This window comes from Poromitra crassiceps (genome assembly GCF_964638095.1).
Source record: "Poromitra crassiceps genome assembly, chromosome: 10".
Taxonomy (NCBI): domain Eukaryota; kingdom Metazoa; phylum Chordata; class Actinopteri; order Beryciformes; family Melamphaidae; genus Poromitra; species Poromitra crassiceps.
Genome location: NC_139631.1, coordinates 9,206,341 through 9,228,229, shown reverse-complemented (window position 1 = coordinate 9,228,229; position 21,889 = coordinate 9,206,341). Strand labels below are relative to the sequence as shown.

Sequence of the window (21,889 nt, the reverse complement as noted above, 5' to 3'; positions counted from 1 at the left end):
ACGAGAAAAGGTGGGAATGACGGACAGGCACATACTGTAAACAGATCTGATGAGTCGGCAAAAATTGATTGCTGATATCTCAATAGTGGAAGAAGATAAGAAGTGGTTTAAGGTTACCTACTGACAAGTAAAAATGTAATGGCTAAAACTGTGCTGTTGTCCTTTTCACAGATGAAAGAAATGTGAATTTCATGCCAATAAAAGCGGACATAATATTAAAAAAATAAGATTTCAAGAATCATTATTTACAATAAAAAATATAATTTAAAAAATAAGGCAATGTTACTGTACGGTAAGTATCAGACGTCTAAGGTACAATGTTGAATAGGCCTACTCACCAGGCCACACCAAAAGGAGAAGAAGCATTAGCTGAGCCATCGCTGTCACTGACCCTCCAACGTCTGCCCTCCTGCTGGGACAGCAGTGCCTCTTTAACGTGTTCACACCGCCCTGTTGGCTATTGAACCACCAATCACCTTCTGAACGTTTATCCACACAACTCCATTGGCTACCAAGCTGTACAGTTATGCAAATATATGAAAACCTATCTATTGTTTGCCTTCGTCTGTCATCAAGTGACAGTGGGAGAATGAAAAGAGCAAAAGAACAGCGATCAGCTGCCTCAACAGTTTCTTTCTGAGCAGGTCTATGATGCTAAAATATTGCCAACAACAGAGTTCCTGCAGGCAACCTAAATATCAGACACTGTACACTTTATGGTTAAGCGAAAGGTGAGGTGAAGTTGATTTTGTTGTTGTGAGCATACATAATCAGGATCAGAATTATTTTATTCGACCATAGTATGTTTGCAGTTTGCACATTACTGTACAAGGAAATTGACTTGGTGTAGTTGGTGCTGGTGCATAAGTTACATGAGATATATAGACAACACAATAAATATACAAATAAATGTACAACATAATTATACAAAATAAGGACAGAGTAGACTATTTAACAGCCAAGTGTGGCAAAGTATAAACTTAGCAAGGCAAAGTGACAGGAACAAGTACAAAGTTGGCAAAAGTACAGTTATCAAATATGGCAATTTTAACAAAATATATACACAATACAACATAAATATCACTATTAACATGTTATATATTCACAGGTTATATGCATGAATTACATTGCATTGCACATACTGTATGTAACTGTATAGGGAGGTGCAACATCAGTGCAGGAGCACAGTGCATTGTACAGTATGTGTGTGTGTGTGTGTGTGTGTGTGTGTGTGTGTGTGTGTGTGTGTGTGTGTGTGTGTGTGTGTGTGCGCATGCGTGTGTGTGTGTGATTGAGATAGAGATAGAATGTGTGTGTGTGTGTGTGTGTGTGTGTGTGTACACACAGAGTCTTTGAGATGGGAGGGAGGGACTTTTCATGGCTGACTAATATAGATGCATTTTCATAATGAGTTGTGGGACAAAAGAACATCTTATTATAAGAAAGAAGAAAGCACACACTCTGGCTGTAGATGCATACAAATTTAAGATTTAATAGACAATCGTTTCATCTGTATGGCCAAACCCGGATTATTGACATTTGCACACATCCCTGCACACCTGGACACTTTTTTTTTATATATACATTCCATCTAATTCTATTTCATTCTATTTTAATATGTAATACCTTACTACCTATATATTACCCTTCGTATTTTAGTGTTGCCACAACTGCCTTACTAGTTAACTATATTGCCCTATTGTTGCTGCTGTGATTGTTTGCTGTGATTTTGCACCTATTTAAAACTGCACCTTGTCTGTAATGGAGCCTACAGCATAAGAATTTCACACGTGCGTACTTGTACTACAGAGTGACAATAAAAATCTTGAGTCTTGAATCATTGTCAAGTTATGAAGAACATTGTGACAGGGCTTTTGGACTGCTGACTTGAAGCAGTTATTTCCATGTGTTTTGTATGAATAAATAACTCAGATTAAATGTACTTGACGTTAATTTATCTTAGATGTTCAGTTGATGTCATGTAGGGCTTGGGCAGATGTGGACTAGCCTACAGTGTTTGATAATAAGTTACTCCACAAAGTCCCATTCATCCAGAACAGTACAAAACCTCAAGTCCAAGGTCCTATCTAACAATTTCAATATTTCTTCTCATTTGCTTACATATCTTTCAAATCACTCAGCTCCATTCAAATGAACTTCTACTCCCTATGGCAAGCAGTACATTCAGCCTTCAACAACCTCTGTCAGAGAATATTTGGTAAAAAAAAAAAGGAGTAAAGTATAAACATGTCAGTGCACTTTGTGGTAAAATATTTTCAGAATGTTACATTTTGTGTGTGAAATGTAATTAACACTACACCTCTTTCAGTGCAGTGCATCTGCAAGGAGAACCCCCTGTCCCAGTTCAGGCCCTGAACACTCGGATTAGAGTCTAGACTAGAGCATACATGGGCAAAATGCGGCCCAGCCCCTGGACCATCTCAATCTGGCCCCCAAGGTCCTCAAAGAAAAACAAAACAACCCCCAAAAATTCAATAAAAGGCAGAATTATGTTAATAAATCTCATCTGCTACAGCCATTGGATTTGTATCACTATTATATCGGGAGATAAACAAGAAATGACCAATCACAAAGGGAGAGAGGGTTAAAAATAGGGAGACTCCCACGAAAATCAGGAGTGTTGGCAGGTATGATCTCCAATGTGTGGCCCCCGCTTACTTGATATGTCAGTATGGCCCTCTGGAAAAAAATGTTGCCCACCCCTGGTCTAGAGTCAATAACCCTTGGATCAGGTTGGAGGGCGTGCCAGGTGTTGCAAATCATAGTTAATAAGTCATTACTAATGTCCCTCTGAAATTCATTCTTTATTGGTTTTAAATACAAGGTTATTCAAAAGTATAGCAGGAGAAAATAATTACAATAGGTTACAGATTATATCATGCTAACACATGTAATCAGTAATGTACATTTTACACTTTTGGCCTTTTTAGCTGATTTTCTTAGCAGAGCAACTTACAAAAATGACTGCAACAGTACAGAAAGCTTCAATTCCTTGATCACCAACATTACATAATGTCTGAATTCAAAATGAGATTTGCACCTTTTAAATAAAGTGACACCCAATCTGATAAAATGATTGACATACATCGTCTGTATGTTGGAGATGTTGAACGACAAACGATGAGTTTGTGCTGTATTTTCCAAAATGGATATGTGTTTTGTAAATTAACTGTTCACCTGAGCCTGACTCTGTTGCAGTAAATATTAGTCAGTCCATCTGCTAGAGTTTAAATTATTTAACTATAAACAGAAAATGAGTTACAGTGGAGAGGAAGTCTACGCAGGGTTCAACTTCTAACATATTTTGCATGGACACAATTTCAGGTGAGACAACTGACGTACGCGTTTCAGCAAATCGCCTTCATCAGCATTGTTGATGAAGGCGATTTGCTGAAGGCAATTTGCTGAAATGCGTACTCGTTTGTACTCTGTTCCAGAATGATAAGAACTTTGAAAAGGACAATGAGAGTGCTGGCCTTTTATTCTTTATTACTAAGTTTTTGTTGGCGTTGAGTCTGGACATCTTTCATAGTTGGCCTTTTCTGGATGGTCGTGCATCTGTCCGAAGTGATTTTTTTTTAATGGTATGATGTTTTGACAAGTTTTTATGATGCAATACTTTTTCTGAGCTTTTTGAATCTCGCCCCTGACAAATCCCCTACAGTATATTATTGGTTCCCAAACTGTGGTCCATGGGGGTTCGCCTGGTGGTCCGCCAGAGAATTGCCTTTTTTTCCTTCTCTATATATATTTTATACAGACAACAGTTACACATTAACCCTGAGGAGTAGCCGGATTGGGAAGATTTTTGGAAATATCGCGATATTTGGGAAATATCACAATTTTGAACATTTACTTTCAGAGGCTGCAGCAGGCTCAGCCAGAGTGAAGTTTCTGGTATCATATGAAACTAGAAGACCCAAGGAATCGATTTGTACCAACCATGTCATGCTAGTTTGTCAGGAAGGTAACTAAATAACACTCAAATATTTGGCTAAATTTTGGCGAGGGAAAAAAAACATTTTCAAAGGGGTCCTCTTTTTCACAGCCTAATGTTGGCAGGTGTGTGTGTGTCCGTTTTGAACCAGCTAGTAGCCTTAAATTGTCATTTAGCCTTTCTGCTGCTATTGCATGGTTAAATCAGCAAATTTTATTTTATGGGGTGGGGGGGTTGGTATACACAGTGGAAGTGGTCCCTGGGAAATTTGGTTTGGTACGTAGTGGTACTTGGACGGAAAAGTTTGGGAACCCCTTCCCTATATCACAAAAAACATGGAAATTAATACAGTCACAACTAACCTAAAACTAAGCAATTTCAAAAACTAAAAACTAAACTAAACTAGCAAACCCACTTAAAAAACTAAACTGAAATAGAAAACAAAAAGTACAGAAATCCAGTGGGAGCGGGATTAAAATGCCGCGCACCCCTCTACCTTCATCAAAACCTCACTTACATTTAAAAATTCTATTCATTTTAGTCTGCTGGTCAGAGAGCTGTGAGACAGAATCTATGACTGAATGAATAATGTGATGTACACAATTTCCCGAGCAGACTTATAAGAACTTTAGATCAACAGTGAATTACACGTTGTTCCTTAGGAACTTATTTCCAATTAACCAAGCAAACTGAATGAACATAAATGTTTTTTCTGATAACTGCTGTAAACCAAGCTAGCTATGATTTATTCATTACTCTGCCAGCTCTTGTAATCTGTCAGTGATCTTTTTACATTATTATTCATATTTGATTGTTTTATATGGTATGTAAAGCATTCCATCAACAACAATCATAGAAATTAGTGTTTTAACTTACAGTTTTGTCATTCCTTGCCCATGTCACGTCATGTCATTTTTTAAAGCCGAGTCAAATGTCATATTTCACTTGATAAATGTTGCTAGTTAACAGAATTTGACATGCTTCCCATTACTTAACACTTTCCACTGCTATCTATCATCAAACATGTGACCTCACGTCACATCCAACCTTACAAAATGACACAGTCTTTCTTGGTACGCCGACCTGACGAGTAAACTGGTGCGCTAGAGTGGTGATATTCTGTGACACGAATATGACTAGGTGCCCGATATTCTGTGAAAAGAGTGGGAACTGATGTGCTGGGTGAGACAATTGGTGTGCTGGGTGAGGGAACTGGTTTGATGAGTGTGGAAACGGATGCGCTAGGTGAGGGAACTGATTTGATGAGTGTGGAAACCGGTGTGCTGGGTGAGGGAACTGATTTCATGGGTGTGGAAACGGGTGTCCAGGGTGAGGGAACTGGTTTCATGGGTGTGGAAACGGGTGTGCTAGGTGAGGGAACTGGTTTGATGAGGGTGGAAACGGGTGTCCAGGGTGAGGGAACTGGTTTCATGGGTGTGGAAACGGATGCGCTAGGTGAGGGAACTGGTTTGATGAGTGTGGAAACGGATGCGCTAGGTGAGGGAACTGATTTGATGAGTGTGGAAACGGGTGTCCAGGGTGAGGGAACTGGTTTCATGGGTGTGGAAACGGGTGCGCTTTGTGAGGGAACTGATTTGATGAGTGTGGAAACGGGTGTCCTGGTTGAGGGAACTGGTTTCATGGGTGTGGAAACGGGGGCGCTAGGTGAGGGAACAGATTTGATGAGTGTGGAAACGGGTGTGCTGGGTGAGGGAACTGGTTTCATGGGTGTGGAAACTGGTGCACTGGGTGGGTGATACTGTTTGATAGGAGGAGGAACTGGTGTGCTAGGTTGGGCAACTGGTGTACCAAGTGTGGGATATGGTCTGCTAAGTGGGGGTGCTGGTGCTGGTACCGATGCTGCACCATAGTACTGATGGAAGGCGTTTGAGGTCTTCTCCTTGTACTGGAGCAGGTACTCAGGGTAGATCTGGTGCTTCTCGAACACGACAAAGATGGAGGGGTCTCCAATGTCGTCCACACAGCTGTCGTAGAAGCGCGTGTCCCCGCCGTCCTTGGAGGGAGGGCGGAGGTAGTCCGAGGATCCTCGGGTGAAGTCGCCCACCAGGACCCGCGAGATGAACATGGATTTGATGTTGGACTGGCTGGTGTAGCTGTGGGAGTACTTGGCATCCCGGGCAAAGTAACTCCCTGAGATTGGAGAAAGAAAGAGAGAGAATGTTTTGTTTTTAGGGTGTCCAGACAGTCCCTGGATTTGGTGATTTGTACTTTTCCCTCTATGCCCTCCAGAAATAATCTAAGCACACAATCAAAAGTAAGTAAAAAAGTGCCCTTTTTTTCTCTGAAATCTGTTCATCCTTAATATTGTCGCCAAGCAATACTCACCTTCCACATTACACACTGCAAAGGGTATCCATTTTTACTTTGAAAGGTATTCAAACTGCTCACATGATCGATAAGAATGGAGTAGAGTAAAAAAAACATTGACTAAAGTAGTTTTTATATTAGCTTTTAGTGGGTTAAATAACATTTTTCACTATTTTTCATTGTCCTAGGGGACCCTGCTCTGCAATTCCCCCCCCCCCCCCCCCCTTAAAACAAATAAAAATATTTTCCAGGTAAGATGATTCCATTTGTTTCCAAATCAAAGCAAATCAACTTTTTTCCCCCAGAGAATTTATTTCGCTGTCTCGATACTACTGGAATGATCAGCTTTATTCTGCCTTGTTATAAATCCCTAAATTAACTTAAACCACATTGGAAAAGTGGAATTGTCTCACTGGCAGAACTGTTGAGAATCCAGATAGTGAAGGGCAGAACCAAAACGCATGGAACAGTGTGCCCTCTGACACCTGACACCTATCACATAGTGGTGAGACAGAGGGAAAGATCTTGTGCAACCTATGCTTGGAATAATGAAGACGATGAACGACTTTCAAATGAATCAGCTGGTGTCTGCTATTAACTGAGAAGAGTTGGACCACAGGCAGACTCCTGTCCTATATAATTTCAGATAAATCAACACCAAGTTCGTCCTGCCACATTTCTCTAATGCGCTCAGTGGGGCCCCTGATGCAGCTGTGAGACAGACATAAAAATCTAGAAATAAGATGCTTGGAGTGAGGAGGGCAAAACATTAAAAAAGCATGTTAATTTGGGAGAGCTACAAAGTTATGAATCTTGGATCGAACATAATGTCTGATTTGTAGGTATCTGAAAAAGTGTGTGGGGCAACTCAAATGTCCTCTTCAGAAGATTAAAGGATGTAAATTGGCCATTAATGTACAGGTTTCTGATGGAAACCAGCCCCTTCTCAAATACATATATTCCCTCTCACCTGTAGTGCTATTTATCCATCTATGTCGTTTTGGGATAGTTGCCCGAGTTTTGGAGATATTGGCCGCAGAGTTTCTGCCTTCTCTCCAATACAATGGAATGGGATGGCACTCGGCTTGTGGTGCGCACAGTGCCAAATAAATACATTTGGGGAGGTACGGTGGTGCAGTGGTAAGCACTATCGCCTCACAGCTCGAAGGTCGTGGGTTCGATTCCCACCTGGGACGAGGTGAACGCTGAAGGAATGCGTGCCCATCCGCATGTCCTCGAGTGCCCACCGCCCGGGTGGGGTCGGCAAATGGGCCTTTCTGTGTGGAGTTTGCATGTTCTCCCCGTGCCTCCCGGGGGTTTCCTTCACATAGGAACCCCCTTCACAAAAACATGCAATATCCTGGTTGCTAATGTGGTTCCTCCTCTGGTCGTTAAGGGCGCCTGTTCAGAGGGAGGGGAACTGGTTGGAATAGCGTGAACCTCCCACGTGCTATGTCCTACCGGTGAAGCTTCCCCTGTCAGGTGAAAAGAAGCGGCTGGCTAACTGCCCATGTCTCGGAGGAAGCATGGAGCCAGTTTCGGCTCTCCCCAGATCGGCAGAGGATGGAGTAGCAACCAGGATTGAGAAATCAAGTGAGCACTAATGGGGGATGAAATTGGATAAAAAAAATCGGGGGGGGGAATACATTTGAAAAACTCAACAGCAATTATGACCGAACTACAGCCGCTAGCTGCTAGCTAGTTCCTACATGAGACTGCAAAAGAAAATAGTTCCTACATGAAACTGCTCACAACAAAGTCTGTGCACAACAAAGTCTGTGCATCCGTTCAAATTTCTCGGAACACACATCAGCAATAACCTCAAATGGGACCACAACATCACCACCATCACCAAGAAAGCACATCAGCGACTCTATTTCCTCAGGCAACTGAAAAGATACAGGATTAAACAACGCCTACTGCTCCGCTTCTACTCCGCCATCATACAAAGCATCATCACCTCATCCATAATTGTCTGGTTCGGCTCAGCTGATCAATCATCTAAATCCAAATTACAGCGCATTATTAATAAAGCAGCAAAAATCATTGGTTGTGACCTCCCCACCCTGGACTCCATATACACCTCCCGAACCATCACCCGTGCCTGTAAGATCATTAAGGACCCCTCCCACCCAGCCCACCCCCTGTTCCAGCCCCTCCCCTCAAAAAGACGATACAGATCAATTCCCACCAAAACTACCCACTTCAAAAACAGTTTCTTTCCCACAGCCATACGGACTCTGAACTCCCTCAGCACCCCTCTCCCTCTCCCCCCTCACCCTAACTTTACGTCTGTTGGTCTTGTATCCTGTATTTATGTATTTATTGTTGGAAGTGGGAAAGGTGTAACTGTTTAATTGTCTAAATGTATCAATGTCCTGTTTCCATGTTTTGCCAGAGCTATAACATCATGTACTGAAACTAAATACCACCAACCTGGTTGCATGGCAATAAAAGTATCTGTATCTGTATCTGTATCTGCATTATCTTGAGTAACCGGGTCATGATTTCTGGAAACAGACAATGCTGTTGAGTTTTTCCAAATGTATTTTTTTTAATGCTTCGAGCACTACAAGCCGAGTGCCATCCAGTTCCACTGTATTCAAGAGAAGGCAGACATCTCTGCGGCCGATATCTCCAAAACTCAGGCAACTAACACAAAACGATATAGATGGATAAATAGCACTACAGGTGAGAGGAAAAATATGTATTTTTGATTTTAGGGTGAGCTGTCCCTTAAAAGGAAATGGGAGATGACACTCTGATTGGTTGAGTTCATGTTATGCCCAAAACACACCTCTGAATATTTCTGCTACATAAGCCAACACATTTCAGCTTTGTGCGTTGTACAAATGGCCAAATGCACACTGCGGAGAATAGCAAACAACTTGGACACACCTCCAACTGCAGTAACACCTGGCGGTAATTGCACTAGCGCCACTGCTTCGCAAGATAGAGGGCTAGATATCTTGTTAAAAAACATATTGAATGTGTTGGCTCTCCATTCTCTGTTTAATTCATTGCTTAGAAATGTATTGATTTATGACATATATGAAATAACACAATTATTTATTACAAACACAACTCACAACAACTCATTTGTTCAACTCACCTCTCCCGAAGGCGGTTCCATGAGTCCCACAGAGTCTCCAGTCAAAGTTGTCGAGACAGATCGCATCTATATGTTTAGAGTCCGTGCCATGGAAAAGTTTTCTTTCAGTCACATTTCGCCCACTGTTGCTCTTATTCATCCGATCCTTTTGCCTATTTAGAAAAAGAAGATTTAGAAAACGTAAAGGGGTCAATAACCTGGTACAGATAGCGGGGGGTGGGGGGATAGGGGGCCTTTCGGTCCAATATGGTGGACATTCTTCTGACTACTAAGGTTTCGGAATAATGGGCCGTCGGAACAATGAGTAGTCCCCCTGAACAACTGGCACAGAAATAATAACAGGCTAGAAACAGAGAGATAGCTGAAAAAGCCTGTGGCGGTCACGTGTGTCTGACTGTAGATCCACTCAGCAACATTCTCAGTAAAAGTGAAGAGTGTGATAAGGGATCTGTTTTCAAATGTAGGTGACACAGGAAACTGTCTTGTCTTTAGCACTAGTCTACTCCAAAAACACTCTTTGTAGCTTGAGTTAACCTGAAACCTAGCCTGGGTAAACTCAGCCTTCAACGTGACGTCACAGGCTATGCCTGTAGCATAAGTTTCTTTGTGACTGAGTACATGGAGGTCACGTTCAGGCTGGGTTTACCCAGGCTACCTGAAACCTAGTAACCAAACAGTTAGTTAGCTAACTAGCCGGCTCATTTAGCAAATTGCAACCAATGTTAATGACAACATTCAACTACTAGGTGTTAGCACTAGCTTCTACTAGATAGCTAGCATGGTTAACCTGAATGGATAGACTTTCCACTGTTTTCCATGGTAATTTTGGCTATAGCATAAAATGGCGATTATGGAATTTTAAGTGTTAGTTGCTATATGGTGACAAGTGACAGCTGGAATCTTTCTTTTGATGTTTAATGTCAACTCAAGTCGGTCATTAAGGGTGTGAAGTCTCTCACACTTGCTTCAGAACTGTACAGATGTGTATGCAAATTATCAAAACTCAAGTCAATGCTGCTGTAATCCAATTCATACAGACGCTAGCCCAATGGTTCACCTAAAAAAGTCAGCTGGTCGAACGATCCTGGAATGTTGATTTGAATGGGAATGACTATTCTATCCATTCAAGTTCTGTGTTTAGAACTGAGGCTGCTACATGTCACTGGCAGGCCCTCTATCTGAGGGGGAGCCAGGAGAAAGTGACATTTCAGCATACAGTATGTTGGTACTTTTAAAGATGTACCACTCAGGTGCCCGGCTAGTGTAGCGGTAGATTCCCTGCCTACCAACACGAGGGTCGCAGGTTCGCACCCCCGTGTTACCTCCGGCTTGGTCAGGTGTCCATACAGCCACGATTGGCTGTGTCTGCGGGTGAGAAGCCGCATTGAGGGCATGTGTCCTGGTCGCTGCACTAGCGCCTCCTCTGGTCGGCCGGGGCGCCTGTTCGGGGCGGAAGGGAACTGGTGGGAATAGCGTGATCCTCCCACATGCTACGTGCTGCCAGTGAAGCTCCCCGCTGTCAAGTGAAAAGAAGCAGCTGGCAACTGCGCATGTTTCGGAGGAAGCATGGTGCTAGTCTATGGCTCTCCCCAGATCGGCAGAGGGGGTGTAGTGACTTGGGCAGCAGGAGGAAATAGAGAGCCCCAGGGATGACGTATTTTTGTAGTCGGAACGCGGAAGTCCCGAACTTCCTGGTTCTTCACTGTTTTTGCCTATGGGATTTTTGAATGGGTTTTTGCTGCGATGCTTCAAATAAGGTCTCTAGGCAACGCAAGCTTAATCAAACGTGAACCAGTGTTCAGCGGGATAATCTTCACACATGAGGACCACTTTCATGAGTTTTGAAGCGTAAATGCGAGCCCTAGAAGTAAAAAGCTTGTGCTAAGCTAATCCAGAACTACACAGTATCGCATAGGCTGCCCTGTCACTTCACCACTCAACCTGGACTGTTGTTGATGTGTGCGCTGCTGTGCACTGATTACCCCGGGCTGAACCAGATGAGGGTGTGTTCGTCCTTTGAAGTGATGATGTTATTGACGTATAATATCCCCGTCGACTCAACAGTGTAGTCTCATTTAGCCGTTTGCTAGCTAGCCGCCCTTTTAACGGCACGTAAAAGCTTAAAAACTCATAAAAGTGGTCCTCATGTGTGAAGATTATCCTACTGAACACTGGTTCGCGTTTGATTAAGACTCGTTCCTGGGGCTCTCTATTGGCCAAGTACAATTGGGGAGGAAATTTGGAAAAATCAGAGAGAGAGAAAAGAAAATACGTACCACTCAAAGACTTCCCACAATGCTTTGTTCTGAATCCTCTCTATCTGGACAACATCAAAGTCTCTCATCGTGTTACGAAACAGGCCTACAATCCCCTGATACTCCACTGAAGAGCTCTGGAGGGAGACTCGCTGGAAGAGACACAAGACACAGAGGAGGACAATCGACAATCTTAACAAATATAGAAGCGTGAGTAGAGTAAGATTGTTCAAACACCAGCAGCTAAGAAACAGAAGGGATGGTAGGCTATGCTGCTCAATGACCTCCCACCCCCAACATGCAGAAATTCAAGATCGCATTTAACAACAATCTAAGTGGGTCTGAAGCAGCAGAAGGACACAACAACATTAGTAGGATCCCATAAACTTCTGGAGACTCTGTGATAGCAGATAGCGGTTAGGAGACCAAAGGTGACTTTTCTTACCAAGCTGCAGTTTGAAGGTACAGTTATATAAAGTGTGTAAGACATTACCTTGAATCCTGTTTCAGGGATTTGTGTCTTGTCCCAGTGTGCTGGTATAGCTTTGAAATTTGATTGATTCCCCACAGGCTTTCTGCAGACACAAGGCAAATTGATGAGCAAGGCAGTAGGCGTTTGTTCACACCTGGCGCTTAACATAAGCAGAACTGAAGCTTGAGGCAGGCTCAAACTGAGCTGACGCTTAACCGGTCACACAAGAAGCCTTCTTTTTTCCTCAGCGCCTTGCTTGGCGTGCCTTGAACCCGCCCACAACTCCCATTGACTTCATGCCTAGCAGCTTCACGCTTCATACGTCATGCTTGGAAAATAGGACTGAATCCTGAACGATCGCTTGAGCGTGCGTTGAGCGTTGAGCGCCACTGGTGTGAACGGCTTCGCCTGTTAACAAGAACGCCGAAATGAAACTTGTGGGTTCAGCGTAGGTTGAGCGTTACTTCAGCATATGGTGTGAACCGGCTGTAGCACTGCCAGGTTTAGCACTTCCATCTCCTATTACAAATGTACTCAATTAACTGGAAGGTGATTTGGAAGGGGAAGAAATCCACCAAAGGGCATAGTATTAACTTTTCAATAATGTTAACACGTTCACTGCCATTGACGTATTAATACGTCAAAAATAATCCAACGGTTGACTGCCACTGACGTATTAATACGTCAAAAAAAAAATCGATTTTTTTTTTTTGACGGTGCTACGTGGATCAATGCCCCCCGCGTCTCCTATGGAGATATTGGAAGTATTGAATGTGTATAATCTATTTTACCGACCAGCTAGGTGGCGACGGTCCTCTCCCGACAGAGAGAAAGTCAACCAAAAGCAGCCGCCTCCCGCGGCTGCTTCCTCCATTCTCAAGGAAATGGCTTGGCGATTTTACAGTCAGAAACGAACGAGCCTCATTCTCATACTGTAGGCGGGGACGCTTTCGCGCTGCTGCGGTGGGGGGTTCCAGAAATGGACTGGGTGGGCAGCATAAAGCCTAGAGTCGCACGGGGCTTCATCGGGGCTCTCAAACCCAAGAGACGAGTGAGACCTATCCACACTCGCTGCCAGGGAGGGAGGCTGCTCAAACTCGCTGCCAGGGAGGGAGGCTGCTCAAACTCGCAGCAGCAGCAGCAGCAGCAGAGCACTCGCTTGTGACAAACGCAGGCTGAAAGCCACTAGACACGCCCACGGAGGGAGGAGTTGAAGGAGAGGGCGTTCGGAACTATATTGTTTGGATGTCTGATCTCTCACTGATGCCAAAAATAAATGGTTAAAGTGACTGTTCTGCCTGTTTGATTGAATTTCACAAAACTGCGATTATCTCAGCTTTCACTCTCAGACGCTAAAACCATGCTGTACTCAACGGCTAATATCTACATAACTACTAACTCTACAAACTAACTCTTTTAGACAGAGAAAGCACACATTCTATTAGTACTTTTGTGAACTTTGTGTTGACAAACTCCAAGCAGAAAAGAATCCTCGGCTCTTGTAAAATGAGCCAGAATCCTCAAAAAACGGCTTGGCAAAAGCTACCTACAGCAAAAAAAAAACGGCTGGCAGTCAATGTGTTAATGTCCCTGGGAACTAAAAATAAATATGTGTTTTGAGCTTGTCACACCCCAGGAAAATGTGTTATTAACATTCAACAATTTAGATTCACAAATTATATCACCAGGCAACTCTGTTGTGTTACTCTAGCAGCCACACCAGCTAGGCTCAACTTATATAGCTAACTGGTGTGGAGTAGCTACAAGGCTATCAGGCCTACAGCCTTTCATTGCACAGCAAATTATACAAAAACGTTTCCAAAGAAATAAACTCAAAACATCTCCATACCTGTGTGACACAGAGCAGAGCCAATGCACAGCATTACGGTTTGTTGTACATATGCGCGATCTCACTCCCCTGATAAGAAGAACAGAAGTAGTCAGACGTGAAACAAGGAAGTTTAAGCTAGCAAATTGGCGGTCTTAGCTCTATACATTAGCCTGCTAATTCTCCCAGACAACCACATAAAAACGTGGGTTAGCGATCTCAGATCCGCACAGAATTTACACAGGATGAGTGGAATATTTTACAGAACAAGTAGCAACCAGTGGATCACGTTCAGAACACGAATTACGACTTTTAAAAGCGTTTATCAGGCGGAGATTTACACAGCACAACTCACCTCGCTGACATTCTAGGAGACTGTGATGGGAGCTGCGCGCATGCGCACGTAATGACGTGCTGCGATGGGTGCGTTTGGAACCACTACACTCTAGAGCACACAAGTAGGAGATTTACAAAGGGTGTTTTGGTGAAATTCATAAGCGGGACCATATTAACCTGTTACATTTGCATGTCAACAAAGCCACAGTGAAACGTCACGTCCCAGGAAGTGAAGTTACACTTTGGCTCTCTATGGTACCACCCACAGAGTCCCATAATCCAATCACAGCCCTAAAAAAAAACCCCGCGTGATGTGAAACCAACCTCCCGGAAATCTACAAAGGTGAGTTAGCTGCCAGGTGTGGACCATTGAGATAATGATGTCATGGTGTGGACTGTGGACAGTAAAACCCATAACGATTGTTACGTTCGTGCGTGTAGCCAAATCATGTGGAGATTGAGCTACGTTTTTGTCGTCCCCTCTGGAGGATTGGAATATCCCTGCAGTGGAGTATATTTCCCCTCGGACTTCCAAGATGCATCATGGCGAATCTAGGCCGCAAACCCCTTGCTGATGACGGCCGCAACCCCCTCCTTGACGACTGACGGTTATGTGAGTAGTTGTCGCTGTGACAATACGTGAGTAGTTGTCGCTGTGACAACAAATTATACATTAACATTACTGTGCTGTGTATCAATTTCCCTTCTCTGTTGTTGAATTGCATTTCACACTGTTTTCACGGGTCCACCCAAATCCTGTTTTTTCTAGGGCTGTCAGCGTTAACGCGCGCCGAACGCTATTTTGTCCCTTCGTCGCCCCGTACTTGTAGTCAAGCCGTTCTGTTTCCTGTCTCCTGTTTGTGCAGGCAGGCATGGAAGAGAACGACAGCAATACGCTTTTAAATGGATCGTTTTACTTCCCAAATGGCAGTGGATAAGTCAAGAGCCGTAGTTTGCACCTTGTGTAAAACGGAATTAAAATATCACCGAAGTACATCGAGTTTGAGGCGAGCGATCACCTGAAAGTAGCTAGCAGCCAGCTAGCTAGCGCGAGACTCCTCACTCATTCTTCCTTCAGAGTCTCGGATGCGCGGGACCTCTAACCACTGGGAGGTCGGCTCCAATGGCTTCACGCGATATACACGTTATCAATACACAGTTTCCAATACCGAGCCATTATTCACATGGAAGTGCCAAAGTTTTTAGCTCAGATACAGCCTTCTTCGGCTGTGTCATTTTGGGTTTCGACTGCTCCACAGCGCCGCCACCGGAAGTATCCGTTCTGGAGTGTTTACAATTATTGTGCATTTATTTTCTATTCAAGATGCATTTTGTGACCTCCTGTCTACATTGCACTGTCTACATTGAATTGAAAATAAATCTAAAATTCAAGATCACAAAGTACATTTATTTGCATTAATTTGATTCCCAATCACGACACACTGGTAATAATTATTAATATCTAATTAAAAATGCTTTGCAATGCAAAATAATAGTATTTTAAACATGCGATACAAAGACGTGATTAATCGCGATTAATTATAATTAATCGCGATTAAGAAAATTAATCGTTTGACAGCCCTAGTTTTTTCTTTGCATTTCACACTGTTTTCACGGGTGGATCCGCGGGATCCACCCAAATCCGCTGGTGTTCCTTCACCAATCTGTTTTTTCTTTGCATTTCACATTGTTTTCACGGGTGGATCCGCGGGATCCACTCAAATCCGCTGGTGTTCCTTCACCAATCTGTTTTTTCTTTGCATTTCACACTGTGTTTTCACGGGTGGATCCGCGGGATCCACCCAAATCCGCTGGTGTTCCTTCACCAATCTGTTTTTTCTTTGCATTTCACACTGTGTTTTCACGGGTGGATCCGCGGGATCCACCCAAATCCGCTGGTGTTCCTTCACCAATCTGTTTTTTCTTTGCATTTCACACTGTGTTTTCACGGGTGGATCCGCGGGATCCACCCAAATCCGCTGGTGTTCCTTCACCAATCTGTTTTCATCTCTGGCCAGGATAGGTGCGCTGTCACCGAAAATGTATTGCAATTTGCCTGTCAAGGTGCGCCATTGGGGCTGGCCGGTGCTGACTCGTTATGCTGTTGTGTGTGGCTATTACTAGCCACTGAAACTGTTCACAGCCTGGGCTAAGCTGGCCAGCCACTGTGAATAAGACTAGCTGAGAGAGCGTATGCTTTGTATGTTGCCATGCATGCCATGCATGGAAGTGGTTGCCTAAAAGGCTTCTTCTTAAACCCAATCCAGGCACCTCCTATCTTACCACGCTTGCTTGTTCTGCTTATCGTGTCAATTTGACGACCCGGAGTTGGTGTTGTGGATATAAGTAGGAGAAAGAGAGCCAGCACACAAATGTCCTTTCGTTTAGTTTATTCCAGCTTGACACCAGGTACAGCACACGGATGTTTCAGCCTAACGGCCTTCTTCAGCGTGGATATAAAACTGTCCTGGAGAGGTGTGGTTGCAGACCTGAGATTACTCAGCGCTTCCTGTAGGTGATTCTGTGGTCCAGTGGCCCAGCAGCCTGCATTATGTTAGTCTGTCAGATAAACCATTCAAAACAAGGAGAGCTGCAGCTGCAATCCCCCTCATCTTGTGCACAAAGTATTCCTAAAACTGTATACAAAATCAAACGGATAAAATCCACCTTAAAAACACAAACTTAAGGGTCTGTAGCTGAGAATCCACCTTAAAAACACAAACTTAAGGGTCTGTAGCTGAGAATCCACCTTAAAAACACAAACTTTAAGGGTCTGTAGCTGAGAGCTCCTTCAAATCACATGTTTTTGCAAAGAGCCATGCAAAAAGACATATGTTCATCAAGGAACAAACAACAAACTACTTATACTTATATTTATCTGTAAACTCAAGTTGTTTGTCACCAATGCAAAACTTAAAACTACTTCTTTCTCTACCTGGATTTCTAAAGTGCATTACTGGTTTTCTTTTGATTCATATTTTTATGATCAATTATTTATTCATATTTATTTTGTATATTTCATTGTGCTGTATATTTCATATAAAAAAAAATATTCACATTTTTGTAAACATTACAGTCCACACAAGATAACCACAAATAAAAATACCCTACAATAACAGAAAATATAAACATACAAAACAAAAATCAAGCTAAACCTAACGAACCCAAAAAAAAAAAAAAAATCTTAACTGTGCATTGATGACTTCTACCAGGTAAATGTAACTATGTGCATTGAATACGTCTATCAGCTGAATGTAACTATGTGCATTGATTACTTCTATCAGCTGAATGTAACTATGTGCATTGATTACTTCTATCAGCTAAATGTAACTATGTGCATTGATTACTTCTACCAGCTACATCTAACACTATGTGCATTGATTACTTCGACCAGCTAAATGTAACTATGTGCATTGATTACTTCTATCAGCTAAATGTAACTATGTGCATTGATTACTTCTACCAGCTAAATGTAACTATGTGCATTGATTACTTCTACCAGCTAAATGTAACTATGTGCATTGATTACTTCTACCAGCTAAATGTTACTATGTGCATTGATGACTTCTACCAGCTAAATCTAACACTGTGCATTGATGACTAACATCTATCTAACATATTTAGCAAAACCAGGAAGACACTCTAGTTTAGCCTTATAATGAGTCACCTGATCCCTGCTGCTCTGCCATGTGGCAACATTGGCGAAATAATCAATCAATCAAACCTTTATTGGCAGACGCTTGGTCCATAGATGACACATACACAATTACAAAAAGCACATAAGGGAAAGAGCCTCTATGTATGACTGTAATCTTGATATCAAGGTCTGTTTTTTTATATTTTTTCTATGTTTTGTATTGTATTGTATTGTGTTATGTTCTCCTATGGACCTTCCTAATTGTCTGGAATAAAGCTGAATTGAATATCCTCAAAATGCCCAGCTTAGCACAAAAACACTGGTGGTTGGCACGCCTGGCAGGAATGGGGTTCAAATCCCTACAGTGTCCTGCTTATTGTTGTGGCAATTTGAGGAAATAAAATATTGTTTTATCTTAATTAACTATATAAAAAATCAACTATCTAGTTCATGTACATTTTCATGGTTAGTTTTAAATTCATTCGTTTTAAATTCATTACACACTGTGTGTGTGTATATTAGGGCTGTCAAATGATTAATTTAACACTAATTATAAACAATTATTCAACAAAAGTTTTCGCCACCAAAAACTGCATAAAAGCAAAGAAATGCAAAGCAAAACAATGCAGACATGAAAAAAAGGGCAATACAGAATTGTTTTCTCCTCTTTTCCCCTCCCTTTCTCTCCTCTCTTTTTCTTCTCCCCCTTTTTCCCCCTCTTCTCCTTTCTCCCCCCTCCCCTGGGCAGACTATTGTTCCCCAGCTTTGGCGGAGGAGGTAGAGCGGGTCATCACGAATCGCTTTGGATAAAAGAGGTCAGTGGTTCGATTCCCGGCTCCTCCAGTCTGCATGTCGAAGTGTCCTTGGGCAAGATACTGAACCCCAAATTGCTCCTGATGGTGTGCCAGCACCCTGCGTGGTAACCTGCCGCCATCAGTGTGTGAATGGGTGAATGTACCTACTGACTGTAAAGCGCTTTGGATAAAAGCACTATATAAATGCAGGCCATTTCTTCCAGTGGATTTTGTTGTACAGTAACAACACACACCACACATTTCCCACTGCACCCATACTGTACTTGCGACTTGTAAAGACTTGAGACTTGACTTGGACTCTAGCTCAAAGACTTGAGACTTGACTTGGACTTGCAAAAATGACTTGTGAGTATCTCTAGTATATATACCAGAGATACTCACAAGTCATACATATCTTTAGGCTACTATATTTGGATATCATATGATATCAAAATATAGCCTAAAGAGCCTCCAGGAACCTTAATTCAAATTGGGTTATTTGAGGAACCATATTCATACTGCGTAAAAAGTAAAGGTTCCTGCAGGCACCTCTGAGAGCATTGAGGAACTTCTGAGTTCTTGGAGGAACCCCTAGGTTCTTGGAGTAACCTAGAGGTTCCTCGAGGAACTTGTAGTTTTTACAGTGTACTTGGACAGAAAGTAGTATTTGGGTGGAATATACCTTTAAACTATAATACTTGGTCTCCGGCTCTACATTCGATAGTATGGCTCTAACAAGCAACAGGCTGGTTAGCTCAGATGGTAGAGAACCAGACTTACAATTTAACAATCTTGGGGTTCAGGGTTCGAATCTCACCTGGAGGGAGTGTTTATTTGATAAGGATATCTTTCACTTTATATTAGGGTGCAAAAAGAGTAACAAATAGACAGGTAACGATTCAGTACTCATAAACTACAGAGTATGATGCATCACTTTACAATAGGGTACACAAAAAGAGTAACTAATGGACAGGTAATAATTAAGTAATGATTCAGTATTCATAAACTACTGAGTATGATGCACCACTTTACAATAGGGTACACAAAAAGACTAACTATTAGACAGATAATAATTAAGTAATGATTCAGTATTCATAAACTACTGAGTATGATGCACCACTTTACAATAGGGTACACAAAAAGAGTAACTAATGGACAGGTAATAATTAAGTAATTAAGTAATGAATAACTAACAATTAACTATATACTCCCAAACTGACCATTGACTAACCATTAACTAATGAGTAATTACTCTACTAAGGAACTAACAACTAATCATGAACTAATGATTAACTACTATACTCACAATGTGACCTTAACTAATGATTAACTAATGATTAACTAATACATTCACGCACTGACATTTTGGAATCATTAAGTAATGATTAACTACTCTATTCACGAGCTGACATTTAGTAATCATTAGGTAATGATTAACTACTCTACTCAGGAAATTAGATACTAATCATTAACTAATGACTACCTACTCATTAACTATGATTAACTAGTGATTGACTAATGCCACATTTTTCATTAGCTACTCATTAACTGGCTATTAGTTAATGGTTAGTTTACTAGTAACTACTATAGGATTTGTGTACGTTATTGTAAAGTGTTACCGTTCTTTACTTCAGTGGTGCAATGCTTGTTTGAGCTAAAAATCCACAGCAGAAGCTTTTTCTATTAATTAATAAAGCCTTAGACTTAGAATCAGGGGAGACAATGCAACATTTCACTCACAAAAAAAAAAAAAAAAAGTCGACTTTGGCCAGCGAATTTCGAATAGTGTTTTTGCTAGAAATGCCCATCCCTACTGGGCGTACGCCTAGGTGTTTTTTCTAGGTGTTTTTAAACGCTGATGCTTCCGAAGATCTCTCCATTTCTTCCTGACTTCGTCGTCTGCCATCACATTCATTTTTGACTGCACTTGTGATCAAATTCCATGCATCTTGTTTCTGTTTGTTTGTGTTGGTGCTGTTAAATTGAGCTGTGAGAACGTTTCTATGCTTTGAATACAACTCTATAAGTTTGAGGAGAGTTGAAGCTGTCTGTCAGCTGTCTCCAGCTCGTCTGAGAGAAGTGTGTTGCTTGGCAACAAGCACGTATTCACGTGGACGCGCACGTCCGCAGCCTAAAGACCGGGCGCAGCTACGACCATGGTAAGTCAGGCTTGGTGCACTGTGTAAATTACATTACATTACATTACGTCATTTGGCAGACGCTTTTATCCAAAGCGACTTACAATAACACATTTTTGTCAGCAATAGAGCGATCAACTATGCAACACAGTCTATTACAACTACAACATCTGAAGGAATAGTGGTAAAGTTAAGTTAGTTTTTTTTTTTTTTTTTTTTTTAAATGACAATTCAAGCCTAGTTGCCGAAAAAAAGTGAGCGGTGGTGGTCTGTCTAAATGCATTGTAGAATGTATGTACAAAACAAAATTATGCCAGTGCGCTGTGTGTGTGTGCGTGTGTGTGTGTGTGTGTGTGTGTGTGTGTGTGTGTGTGTGTGTGTGTGTGTGTGTGTGTGTGTGTGTGTGTGCGCATGCGTCTGGACTCTGTTTCCAGGCAACTCGGTGATTCTCATCAAACTTTGTCTTAAAAAAAAGAACAGCAGCTCACTTTTTTCAGAAATAAGGTGAGTTTAATGCCCAACACAGATTGTCTAATGAAAATCCTATGGTCGGTAAAAGGGCTCTTACTACAGTGAAGTCCTGAGACGAACATAGAAAGAGTAGTTTGCTGTGTGTGACTAGTTCCCTGTAGCTGCCGAATTGTTCTGACTATATTTTATGATGATGGTCATTGAAATTCCATGCATGCTAGTATTGGATGTACACTATATACAGTCGAAATTGATGCCTGTTATAGTTAATATTTATGAGTATTTTCATTTTAAAGCATAGCTATATGTTAGTTAAAGTAGGATAGTAGCCACAATCATTTTCTTTCCTTTTCTTGACGAACATGGCTTATAGCAATTAATAAGAATTACGGAAAGGTCAATGCTGCCGCCATGTGGGCATAAGTTGTAATTGCGACATAATTTATTTGATTGGAAGAGGGCTTGTTGTAGCTGTGTACCGTCATGTAGCCTATCTTTATGTTATTCTTGAGGCTTGTGATATTATTTAGATTTTGGATTATTGTGCTATACTCGGTTAC

The 21,889-nt window shown here is 41.9% G+C and overlaps 1 protein-coding gene across 1 annotated transcript; it reads right to left on the bottom strand.

Moving 5' to 3' along the window:
• Positions 1-2,868: 2,868 nt before the first annotated feature.
• LOC310783834 (uncharacterized protein) lies at positions 2,869-14,319 on the bottom strand (the record flags this gene model as incomplete). Its single annotated transcript, XM_083644731.1, has 6 exons — positions 2,869-6,109; positions 9,399-9,550; positions 11,675-11,805; positions 12,147-12,228; positions 13,975-14,043; positions 14,309-14,319. The coding sequence occupies 6 exons, from the start codon at positions 14,317-14,319 to the stop codon at positions 5,007-5,009; spliced, it is 1,548 nt and encodes a 515-aa protein (XP_083500857.1). The 3' UTR covers positions 2,869-5,006.
• Between the last annotated feature and the right edge of the window lie 7,570 nt (positions 14,320-21,889).